General features: G+C 42.9%; 1 protein-coding gene across 1 annotated transcript in view; it reads left to right on the plus strand.

Moving 5' to 3' along the window:
• Nucleotides 1–388: 388 nt before the first annotated feature.
• Nucleotides 389–12,710, plus strand: part of LOC148894994 (unconventional myosin-X-like) — a 54,051-nt gene continuing 41,729 nt past the window's right edge. Inside the window, exons 1-2 of the mRNA XM_089001942.1 lie at nucleotides 389–673; nucleotides 8,535–8,633. Of these exons, the coding sequence (XP_088858068.1) occupies nucleotides 653–673; nucleotides 8,535–8,633 (120 nt within the window). The 5' untranslated portion in view covers nucleotides 389–652. The remainder of the gene's footprint in view (nucleotides 674–8,534; nucleotides 8,634–12,710) is intronic.

Below are 12,710 nucleotides of genomic sequence, written 5' to 3' on the forward strand. Positions count from 1 at the left end.
ACTGGTTGGTTGATAACTTGCACGAAAACTTTGTGAGCCGATTCCGTGATCTACAACTGAAAAAATTGAACGGTCATTTTACTGCTTCTGTTTTGCCGGAAGATAATAAAAAATTGAGACTGATATATGTGCTTATTTACTTCCTGTTTTTCAATGGACGCACACACGCGCGAAATCTCTAAGCTTATGCCTCCGCCCCCCCCAAAAAAAAATCATAAATAAATAAATAAGCTTGAAAATCAAAGTTAAGCGACAAAGCGATCTTTTAATGTTTTATCTTTGTCGTATTCCGTATTTCCTCCTCCCCGCTTTGCTCCGCCCTAGCCCCGCCTCCCATATGGCATAATGTGCCGGCTCCCAAATGAATGGCACGACGCGCGCTCACACAAACAGATGCAGACACACAAAACAACCCGAGTCCCAGAACGCTTCCCTCCGGCTCGCAACCGGCGCCAAAGAACATTTGAAAGTTATCCGAACCGAACTGGGCACGTGTCGTTTGCGACCCAGAAACTTCGCTGCTCGTCGGCAGGGGAATGAGAAGAGATTTGATTCTGAAATGGACTAAAGGCTTTTTGCTCACCTTTCTCGACGGCGGTCCCTCCCCACTCGAGTCAGACGACAAAGGGACGTCAGGTTGGACCTCGTCAACATGGAGACATTCTTCTCGGAGGTAAAGTCGCTTCTTCTTATTTTTAACTATGTCTTTCACGTTTGAAAGTCATTCGCGATGACTTTGGTCCACGTTGCGTTGACAGTTTTCCACGCGGAACGACGCCAAAGATTAAACAAAAATCTACATACTGTATCAGATTACAGTACTCCCTCGTTATACGCGGTTCATTTCAGAACGGGAGGACAACTTAGCCACCGATATTCATGAAAAATAGACCGCTTATATTTATGTTTGACTGTTTTAATGTGTATATTTATATGGCTCAGTGGTCGAGCCTCTCACTATCGAGATTCCTTTTTTCTCTTTTTTTTTTTTTGATTCTATGGGTTTTCCGAGGGTAATTTGTCCCTTTTTCTATCTGGACACCAATTATTTACCCGAGTGAATGTTGCTTTCTGAACAGCAAATGTCCTCCCGATGCTGATTTGTCCTTCCTTGATCTGCATCCCCCAGCGACATGTCTCAACAATCCGTTTCAATTGTGTTCCGATAATCCCGTTATCAGCGAGCAGAGCCACGTGACGATGTTTTTTTTCATCTCGGTTGCCGCCAAAGCGTTTTTTCTAGTTTTTATTCGGAAGTGGCCAGCACTTTGTGACTGTAAATTGGATGCAAGTGGGCTTCGGCCGTCAATCAACTCGGAGACGTAGACACGCCGTCATTGTTTAGACTCGATGCGTCACACTGTCGTGACTCACATTTGCAAGTAGCGATGGGAACTGGGATGTGACTCGCAGTATTACTTTATTTTGGTAGATTAAAAAAAGAGCTATTTTTGTTTGTTAATATACAGTCAAACCTCGCTTTTCGAATGTTTCGGTTCTCGTCCGATTCGGTTTTCAACCCAAAATGTGGGTGTTTTTTTTTTTTTTTTTTTTTTTATACAACCGAAATTCTGTTCTCAACCAAACCGAGTGTGCCAGAATGCGCCACTCGTTATACGTCACCTCCTCTTGTCATGCCTTCCTCATTGTTAGCGACGTTGTTATTGTTGAATAAAGTTTTGTTTTTGTTTTTTACGAAAGAGCAGACGTGTTTGACTGCAATGTCCGCAAATCGGACTTCATCCTCGTGTAGCGACAGCTGAGAAAGGTGCCAACACACTGCGCGCCAGACAGAAAGAGAGAGATGTTCCAATGTTCATATTGATGTTAAATTTGGTGAACGAAAAACGTGTTTATTTTTTAGTATTTCACAAATGACAGGCTCTATTATGACCTGTTCATCCAGTTGATGCTGTCAAATAGTTAAAAATTGCTTTAAAATGTTGTTTTCTAAACTTGGGACTGATTTTTTTTTTTTACATTTTTTATAATGGAAGGTGATGTTTTGTTTTTTGACCAAATCATTTTTTTTCTGGGATAGATTATGGTTGGTATTATGGTATTATGCTTGTATCACCGTACCATAATCAGGAGTTAAAGGTACGGATGCTGTCACATTTACACATTAATCTGGCGACGGATAGATAGCCTCCCCGCATTTGTGTATGTGAGGCCTCAATCACGAGCGGGTGTTTGTTCCGAATGCCCATTTGATCGATTGATTGATAGTTTGGCTTGTGGCCAACATGAAGACCACACTGCCCGCAGTCCACACCCGCTCCGGCCCTCGCACTGACGACACGGCTTTGGAGGAAGTGCACTTTTGACAGCCTTTGTGAAGCATCCTGTCCGGTCGCCGCCTTCATTTCTAAACTGGGCCATCCTTTAAAACGGCAGCAGCTGCCGTTAACGCCCTCTGAGGAGACCCTGGCATTACGGGCCAGATGACCCCCTTCGTCTCCCCCCCCCCCCCCCAAGAAAGGTATTGTTGACCAGACGGAATCCCGGAGTCCAACCCCCCTTGAAATTCCCAGCCGCGCCGGCACGTCCTCCCCGTGTGGCGTGCAAGTGCCACGGCCCTCTTGAGGTTTCGGTTACCGGGCGCATTCTTGCAACCCCCCTCCATTCCAGTGGGCTTTTTCAAGCGCAAGCTGAGCCGACGGACATGCTCGACTACGGATATTGTTGCGAAGGAAAAAGGCTCATTGAAGGAAGGCGTTGGTTATTTCCTCCAGCTGTTGAAGGCATCTGAGATCACCGCGCCGCCACCTTCAGCCGCCATTTAGCGAGGAAGGGAGTCAGGAAGTGAGGCCAGGATGCAAGGAAGGAAAGGAGACTTGAAAAAATGGCATTCCTTTTCTTGCTCCCGTTTGGCTTGGAATCAAGATTTGGCAAAAAACATTTCAAATCATGATTTTTCCGTCTTTTTTTCCCTCGCCGAAAGCCTTCATTCAGCGGGAAACATTTGTGGTTGTCACTTACCACAGTGACATCATCATTTCAAATCCCTGTACTGCCGTGTTGGCTTTCTGATTAGTCATTCTCCTTCCAATACCCCTCCCACTTTTTTTATAGGGCTTGCGCTAGCTGCAGCCACATTTCGGACCCGCCCACCCTTCCCCCAAAAGCTTATAAAAAGTAGAATCCCATCATTTTGTCTAAAATGATATTCTGATCAATATTACAGTTTTGTAATATCGATCAATAATTCCTCCATCCATTTGAAATGAAGCACAGGATGCTGTTATTTCCCCTGAAAAGTAAACGCTGTCCCTTGTTCTTAAGGATGGTAGCAATGGTGGCGTTAGCGTACCGGGACGCTAAGTCACACAAACGCACACCTCCTTGGTGTTTTTTGGTGATCTCCTTCTTCTGCTTGACCCTCATTTTGTTTAGTGTTAACGCTAGCCTGCGGTGGGCTCTTTTTCGGTCCCACGATAGCAATTGTACTCCACTCGATAGCAAAGCACATCTGCACTCAAAGAAAGGGGCTGACGAAAACGAGTCCGCCAGCCACCGTGGCGCCGTGTGGTTTGGTTCGTCCGCCGAAAACGAGATTATATTCTCGCAAATTGAATGTTTGTATGCGGCGGCATCACTGTATTTATTTTGAACTCCAGTGTACTACATTTGTCAAATAGCGTCGGGTTATTATTTTTGTTTTAATCGTTTTCTTTTTATGGGATTTGTTTTAGCGACGATATTGCCAACATCGTGATATTGCGAGAACAGCATTTTTGGGTCAACGGCGAGCCCGAGCCTTGCTACTTATAAATAAAGGTATTCTGATTCTGATTCTGATTCTACTTCCTCTTCACCAGCACCAAAGGCAAAGACACTTTGGCTGGATCGACATTTGGCGCGTTATCCGGGATGCTAAGCACCGAGCAAATGAAAGTCGTTGTTGACCACGTCACCCCCCCCGGCGCACTAAAGGACTTTTGGCCTTGACCTTGGCCGCCCTTGCCCGACTTGGCTCGATGAGCTCGTAATAAGAGTCGAGCTTAAAGCTTTTCTTTGCGCCGCGGCTTAATAATAGCCAGCCTGTCATTACTGCTGTGGGTCCAGATGCTGACTTTTCCCCGGCCAGCCTCCCGTCATTACTTTGCGGGTGACGTTCGGATGGAATATGTTCATCGTCCCGCCACGGCCGAATTTATTCGGGAATTGTAAAGCGTGATGTGGAACGCCATTCCCAAATGAGTTCGGGTTTTGGTGTTTCTTGCCGATAAAGCGCCGGCCGGACCTCTGGCAATGTTTTTCCCTCCCACGAGGGGGTAGCGTTTGTCTTTTGTATATCTGCCCCCATTTCAAGCTCATATAACTCCTATAACTTGGGAATGAACTAAACTAAAGAGTCTAACACGGTATTGAATGCTGACGTAGTCCTAAAAGTCAATCTTCTGCAATTCAAGTGACAATGACAAAAACCCTGGCACTGGAGCGAACACATTTGTGCACATCGTCTGCCAGTGAATGAGTTCAACGGATTGAGGCAAAAATCAGAGCCCGAGGTGCCAAGATGGCACCTAGCAGTCGCGCTCACGGCCCAATTTTCAAGTCAGAGATCAGAAGTTATAAAACTGGACCGGATTGAAGGTGACAGACTTCTTCCATTTTTCATTGGCGGCTCACCATTTGTTTTTTTTGCATTCAAATTTTTGCGGCGTTGATGCTTTCCATTGGCCCGTGATGTTTTCTTTGGATGTTAGCATAAAGCTAACTGGGCTCATCAAGTTGCGCAAGAGTTTGTTGTTTGACTTGTAGTTTCATCTCTTCCGCCACAATGTGACTGATAGTCCACTCGCATTGTCAGAGCACCGCGGGGGGCCAGACTGCTCTGTAACCCTTCGGACACGCCCGCGTGGATGATCCCTTGTGCACGCGGCGTTCTGACAAATCCGCAAGGGGTGGGGGTCAGACAGCTTCTAAGACCCCATGATAAACACCAAATGACCCCGCCCCCCACCCCCCTGTTCCCCACGGGGATCCTGTCCTCCTCCTCCATTAGCTAATTTCCCATCAGCTGCCTCCTCCATCATCTTGAATTCAGATGCTGGAGGTTGCTTTTAATCAAGCCATTTGTGCCCTCGGCCCGCCCCTCAGTCGATTGCGCCGAACAAAGACGGCCCGCCCTCCCTTGCCTTGCCCCGCCCTCCCTTGCCTTGCCCCGCCCTCCCTTGCCTTGCCCCGCCCTTCCCCAATTCTGTGTCATTTTTGGGCGTCGCTCATGCGATGATGCGACGAGTCTGAATTTGAAGTGCATTTGCTCATTGATCTAAAATATTTTTTCCAAAATGAAAAGACAGAAAAATCATGATCATCATCATAATACATTATGATGACGATTACAATATGGATCACTATTGCGATGGGAATTCTGCTGCGTGTCATTATTTGAGGTGCAGGAAGGGGCCTCTTCCTTCACCGCCGCTGTCAATCAACATCGTCCTCTGAGGAAAGACGTCTCATACCAAATTCAATTGACTCCAAACGTGGCCGACACAAACGATTCAGATGAGACAAACAAAATGGCGGTTTCTCTGCCAAGTGCTCCAAATTTCACATCCCCTTTCCTTTTGAGTTGTAAACGTTCCACCCGTATCACCCGCGTCTCTTTCCCGTCGTGACTTTTGATCTGATCACTCGATACCGTCCTCCCGCCCGCCCCCCCACTCGCGTTCGCAGCACTTTGCCCCGCGTGAGCACGAGAATATTTAAAAGTGCCTTTGTTATCATCGCCAAAGCCTGAAATGTGAGCAGATGGGGTCACACTGTGTGATTTTGAAGTGGACGGGGGACGGGGTGGGTGTTGACATGTCCCCATTGTGTCCCAGCTGGTCTTTATTTGGGAAATTTCCACCTGGTTAACTTCCAGGCCAGTCGCAGACTGGCCGCCTTTGTCCCGGCCTTCGAGGCTCTTGATGGGGGCGGTTGGAAGGGCCATCGGTTGCCGGAAAGGCGGCACCCTGTTTTTTTTATTTGACGGATGGATGGATGGATTGATTGATTGATTGATTGATTGATTGATTGATTGTACAAAGCAATTGCCCGCAGAAGGAAGAAGGAAACACATCTGGGGGAATCCATCTCGACCTACTCCCAATGTCCATATGTACTTGCTTCGACGCATCATGAGGCTCCGGACGATTGTTGTGGGTGCTAACTATTTGAGGGTGGGTCGCGCTCTCGAAACGTGTTTCAAACGTGCAAAGACGCACTGAAAAATTCCGAGTCTCGAAATGGCCTCTTTTGCCGATGAGGTGATCAAAGAGCTGAATCGCACCATCGCAGTTGATGGAAACCTGACCAAACTCAAGATTGCAAGCGCAAGTCATTTCCATTGTTTGCTTTTCAATGTTCGCAGCAAAATAACAACATTAACAAACAGATACATACATACATACATCAAGAAAGAAACAGATACGTACATAAACACATACGTACAAATAAACATACATGAATAAGTAAACAAATAAATAAGTAAATAAACAAATAACTACAACATAAACCAGAAAATAAACAAATATATAAATACAAGAATAAATAAATGAATAAGTAAAAATAAATATATAAACAAAGAGATACATGTATAAGTGAACAAATAAATAAGTAAACAAATTACTAAATACATCAACCAGTAAATAAATATATAAATAAATGAATAAGTAAAAATAAAAGATAGCAGATAAATGAATAAGTAATCAAATAAATAAATATATAAAGAAATGGATAAATAAGTACAAATAAATAAATGTATTAACCAGTAAATAAATAAATATGTAAATAAACAAATACATAAATAAGTAAAAAACTTCTCATCTCATCTCATTTTCCGTACCGCTTATTCCTCATTAGGGTCGCGGGGGTTGCTGGAGCCTATCTCAGCTGTCTTCGGGCACGAGGCGGGGGACAAAAAAACTTAAATAAGTATTATAAATAAATACATAAATAAATAAAGCAGTAAATACATAAATACATATATAAACAAATATATATATATATATATATATATATATATATATATATATATATATATATATATATATATATATATATATATATATATATATGAATGAATGACTAAATGGAAAATGTGATGTATGAGAGAAGTAAGATCCCACAAAATTCCATGTAAATGCGCATGAGCCTTTGATTTGCACTTCCATCAGAGGACCCGATTGTCCGTGGACTCATTGGCGAATAGTCTGGACCCGAGTGTCAAGCGCCTTGCCCAAAATTGCCCAGGCGCTACCGGGCAGTGACGCGCACGCTTAGTCTCCACCACCCCCTTTTTTTTTTTGTCAAGGTGAACGCGACTAATTCTTCTTTCATTGAAAGGTCCATTTCTCCACGGCGAGTCGAATCAAGGCAAAGACCGATCCGTTCCAATCCAATTGATAGTCGCTATTTTCCAAAAATGTCGAAAATCGGCATGATTGAAAATCAGTCAATGATTCATGTACTAAGTTGCTGTTCCAAATTGAGCCTCAAGATGGCAGCACTTGGCTGACTGGGCTAGGTAACAAGCCCAATTCCAAACATGATTGATGTTATGAGGGAGGCCGCGAGACGGATCAAAATTGACCACGGGCCGCACTTTGGACAGGTCTGATTTTTGTACCAAAACAATTTCTGGCGCTGAGCGTGTTTAAAAAAAAAAAGAGAGAGAAAGAAGGATATCACATAATCCCATCCGTTGCGCGCACGCGGTTGCTCTTTTTCAATAATTCATGAGGATTGATGTCTAAAAGTGGCGTTTGCTTTCCAAGTGGAATTGATGCCGATTGAGCCGCTGGCTTTTATGCTCCTTGAAACTCCATTCTGTCCCTCTGATTTTGGGCTCTAAAAAGGTGAGCGGACAAAGAATCACCGCCAGGGCCTCCGATGATGAATAGCCACGCCTTGCAATCTTTCAAACATGCTTGCTTGCCAAGGCTCTAGAAGGCATCTTCCTTTGCTAGCAGGAAGTGACCGGCAGACTTCAACATTCCTCTTGTTTGCATTGTTCATTCGTACGTCCGTGACGGACAGCAAATTGACTTTGACAAGTGGACATCGCGCTTGATGGCGTTTTTTGGGGGAAACTCATTCACTGCCAGATGATGTGCCAAAATGTGTCCACTGCAGTGCCAGGGTTTTTGTCATTTCCGCTCAAACCCACAGAATACTGAGTTTTACATAAACTACATAAACATTCAATTCGGCGTTAGAAACCAGATACATAACCCTCTTCTTTCATCGGAAAAAAGAGTTAATTTCTAAATGATATGGTTCTGGAGTGATCTGAGCTTGAAATGGGGGCAGATGTACAAAGGGCAAATGCTGCCCCCTCGTGTAAGGGAAAAAAAAAAACATTGCCAGAGGTCTGACCAGCGCTTTACCAAGAAAAACCAAAACCAAACAAATTGGGGATTGCCGCTGCTCATCCGCAGAAAAAAATATCCTGTGACTGTAAAGTGTCTGTGAGAGTTTAGAGAGGTGCTTATCAATGAAATGTATTATTATTATTATTTTTGATGTTGGTGCGGCAGGGCTCCCGCGTGTGGCTGAGACATCAGGAACAACTCCTGCCCTCCACCGTCAGCTCCTGCGATGACACTTGGTTGGTCCTCACCACCGACTATGGAAAGGTAAGAGAGCTCCTATCTCTGCTTCTTGGATCGGGATTATGAGCGAGTTGAAGTGAGTTGAATCGTTTCGTATCGAGATAAGTAGAGGTTGGCTCACATCTTGTGGCATATCGAGGGAATTAAAAGTTGGGTTTTTTTCAGGTCACAGAAGATAAAAGTACAGTTTTAACTATTGTGTCTAGGTGTATGTGTGAGAGAGAGAGAGAAGTGTGACTGACCTAGCTAGCTTTTAGCTTTTGAGCCATAGCGTTGTGCTAGCTAGTTAGAAAACTAGATTATTATATGGTTAGCTAGGTGGTGAGCGAGCGAGAGAGAAAGAGAAAGAGAGACACACAGAGGAGGGTGACATAGCTAGTTTTTACTTTTTGAGCCATAGCGCTGTACTTGCTAGTTAGAAAACTAGATTATTATATGGTTAACTAACTGGCCAGAGAGAGAGGTGTGACGTAGCTAGTTTACAGCTTGTGAGCCATAGCGCTGTTCTTGCGATTTAGAAACCCAAATTATTATATGGTTAGTTAGCTGGCTAGCAAGAGAGAGAGAGAGAGAGGCCTTTTGTGAGCCTGTGGAAGGTCCAATGTCTGGAGGAAATCCTGCGCCCCCGCGCTTGGTCGCCGAGACAGTCAAGTGGTGATAGACATGAAAAATAGCTTTGAAAATGGGGTGAATCATGACAAATCTGTCCAGGGTTCTGTTTTGGGTCCTCTCCATTTTTACACACAGATGTCAGCCTTGTCAGTCGGGGCTTGTTTTGGTCAATGTAGGGCTTACAATCCGCCTGCCCATCCCTCAGGGCGCTGATATCCCATGAGCGGGCGCTCCACTGGTGCTGCGCAGCGCCTAAAGTGCTCATCTTGCAAGGGGGTCGGGGGTCGGGGGGGGTCTGGCCTTTAACAGCCTGACTTGGCCGCTGTCACGTGAAGCGGCACATCAGCATTTATCATTGTCTCCCACCTGAACCGCAGGCATCAGCTGAGAGTCCACTTAAAAAACAAGCTAAGAGCTTATGTGTGTGCTTAACGTGGGCAGATGGTAGCAGCTGGATGAACAGTGGCTGTTATTTTGAGCTGGGTGGTGCTTACGTGCTTACGTGCTTACGTGCTTACGTGCGTGCGTGCGCGGTGGGCTGGACGGGGACAAAAGGGAACACGGGAAGTGGCCCCGCTCCCAACAAACGGGACCCTTTTACGCAAAGTGACTTTCTGCCAATTGTTTCGTTCGCTTCTGCAACATTTTGGATTCCACTTTTGGATTGCCGTAGATGTGGAGAGCAAATTGGAAGAGCGTGTTTTCCGCTGTACTATAAGGCGCACCCAAAAGATTTTCTTCAAAAGATGACGACGCCTTAGATGCAGGTGTGCCTTATATGTCAAGTCATATTCAGCCACTACACCTTTATTTATTGACTTTGTTCTTTGATTGTTTGCCCGTTTGTGTATTTATTTATTTGTATGTATTTGCTTATCTACTTAATTGTGTGTTTGTTTATATTATTATTATTATTCATGTATGTGTTTGTTTACTCATTTATTTATTTATCCACATACAGTAAAGTCTCGTTATATCGATATCGGATATATCGATAGTCCCGGTTATATCGATATTTTTTCGGACTCCCTTGAATATCGATATAACGAGACTTTACTGTATTTATTTGCTTGTTTGCCTATTTAATTATTTATTTGTTTTTACATTTTTATTTGTTTGTTTATTTTTTGTGCATTTGTTTATGTATTTTTGATTATTTGTTTAAGTATGTGTTTATTCCCATTTATTTATTCACTTATTTATTTGCTTGTTTGCCGGTTTATTTAGGAATGTGTTTATTTATTTATTCGTTTGTTTATTTATTTGTGCGTTTGTGTATTTTTGATTATTTATTCATTTGTTTATTCTTATTTATATATATTCATTTATTTATTTTCTTCTTTGCCTGTTTATTTATTTATTTAGTTATTTATAATAATGATAATAATACATTTCATTTATAAGCGCCTTTCAAAACTCTCAAGGACACTTTACAAGCTCTTAGCTTGTTTTTTAAGTGGACTCTCAGCTGATGCCTGCGGTTCAGGTGGGAGACAATGATAAATGCTGATGTGCATATAACGAGACTTTACTGTATTTATTTGCTTGTTTGCCTATTTAATTATTTATTTGTTTTTACATTTTTATTTGTTTGTTTATTTTTTGTGCATTTGTTTATGTATTTTTGATTATTTGTTTAAGTATGTGTTTATTCCCATTTATTTATTCACTTATTTATTTGCTTGTTTGCCGGTTTATTTAGGAATGTGTTTATTTATTTATTCGTTTGTTTATTTATTTGTGCGTTTGTGTATTTTTGATTATTTATTCATTTGTTTATTCTTATTTATATATATTCATTTATTTATTTATTTTCTTCTTTGCCTGTTTATTTATTTATTTAGTTATTTATAATAATGATAATAATACATTTCATTTATAAGCGCCTTTCAAAACTCTCAAGGACACTTTACAGTCACAGGATATTATTCCTGCGGGTGAGCAGCGGCAGCCACACACGCCAGCGTTCACTCAACCCGGAAGTAACATAAAGTTAAAAAAAAAACAACAACTAAATAACCAATAATATGACAACACAAAGATACAGAATCATTCATTCTTCAGCACTTTCTGTACCCTCTTTGTGACATGAAGCAGTTCTAGATGAAATGGTATCGAGCAATGAGGGGTTGTGGTAAAATAAAAAAATCTTTTCGTATGACGTTTATATATTCCAAATACTATTTTAAAAAGTAGTGACCTTTGATTGGCTCCGGTGCGACACATCAAATGATGTGGCGAGCCACTTTTGCAGTGGATGGAGGAAAAAAAGTCCCTGCGCTGTGAAATCCGAGCGCGACATTGTTCACCGGGGATCCGCTCACTTCAAGTGAAGAAGAGACATCAAGGCGTGACTATCATTTAAACGTAACAATGTCACGAATTTGATTGCCTGTAAGCGTCTGATTCCTTCTTGAAGAGTCCATTTTCCAGGCACAGATAATAGCATCAGTCGCCCAGCGTAAAATGATGTCATTGAATGCGCTGTGACTCACTCATGTGCTACATTGTAAATAAAATCAAAGCTTGCGGCAGCGACAAGCTTTTAGACTCACTTGTCAGATTAGACATGGCGCATGGGCGGGGGGGTGAATATCCATACTGTAAATCAGCTAGGCGGGTGACATCATGATACTTCCTTTCTCCCCGGAGGTGGTTGTCCTCCAAATCTTAACTGTCTCGGATGGCCATTTTCTTATTGCGCTTTTGCCTTTGCACATCTTCGTTTACAAAAAAAAATCAAGGCGAATGCACACCTGATTAAAAAAACAAAAAACACCATCAAAACAATTCTTCCCCGACCAAAAAGTAATTTATTTGACAGTATGAGTCACCGTTTGCTGTCAAACTAAGCATAAAGCAAAGATAATCGCATGTGTTGTTTGTACGTTACATGCTAACATCTGCTAATGTAGCATGAAAGCTCGTCACCAAAATCGTCCGGACAAGCTCACGATCCTACAGCAAGAATGTAGTAGTTATCTAATGCTGTTTGTCAAATTTGCCCCCCCCAAGCCCCCTCCTCCCAAAGGGAGTTCACTTTGGTGAATTCTTTGCCAGATGTTTTGCCTTTTCTTGCATTTTGCCGCCGGATAGCCCAAAAATGACGATGGCGTGGATCGGCACCAAATTGGAAAGGGCAATTGATAAAGTGAACCGAGGCAATCTTCAAGTCAAGTAAGGAAACTAGCTAGCTAGCTAGCTAGCCAGCTATTTGAGTCAGGAAACATATTAGCTAGCTATCCATTAGCTATCTAGCTATCCATTAGCTAACGTTCTATCTTTTTGAGTTATTCCGCGATGAGTGAACGCTGGCGCGTGTCGCTGCCACTGCTCACCCACAGAAAAACTGACTGTAAAGTGACCTTGAGAGTTTTGAAAGGCGCTTATAAACGAAATGTATTATTATTTTTTAAAGACAAATGGTGCAGCATATTGACATGTAGACAGACATTAAAATAATCCCCCCCCCCCCCCCCCCCCCGGCTC

Source organism: Hippocampus bargibanti, linkage group LG08, assembly GCF_051943395.1.
Source record: "Hippocampus bargibanti isolate YZ-2025 linkage group LG08, ASM5194339v1, whole genome shotgun sequence".
Taxonomy (NCBI): domain Eukaryota; kingdom Metazoa; phylum Chordata; class Actinopteri; order Syngnathiformes; family Syngnathidae; genus Hippocampus; species Hippocampus bargibanti.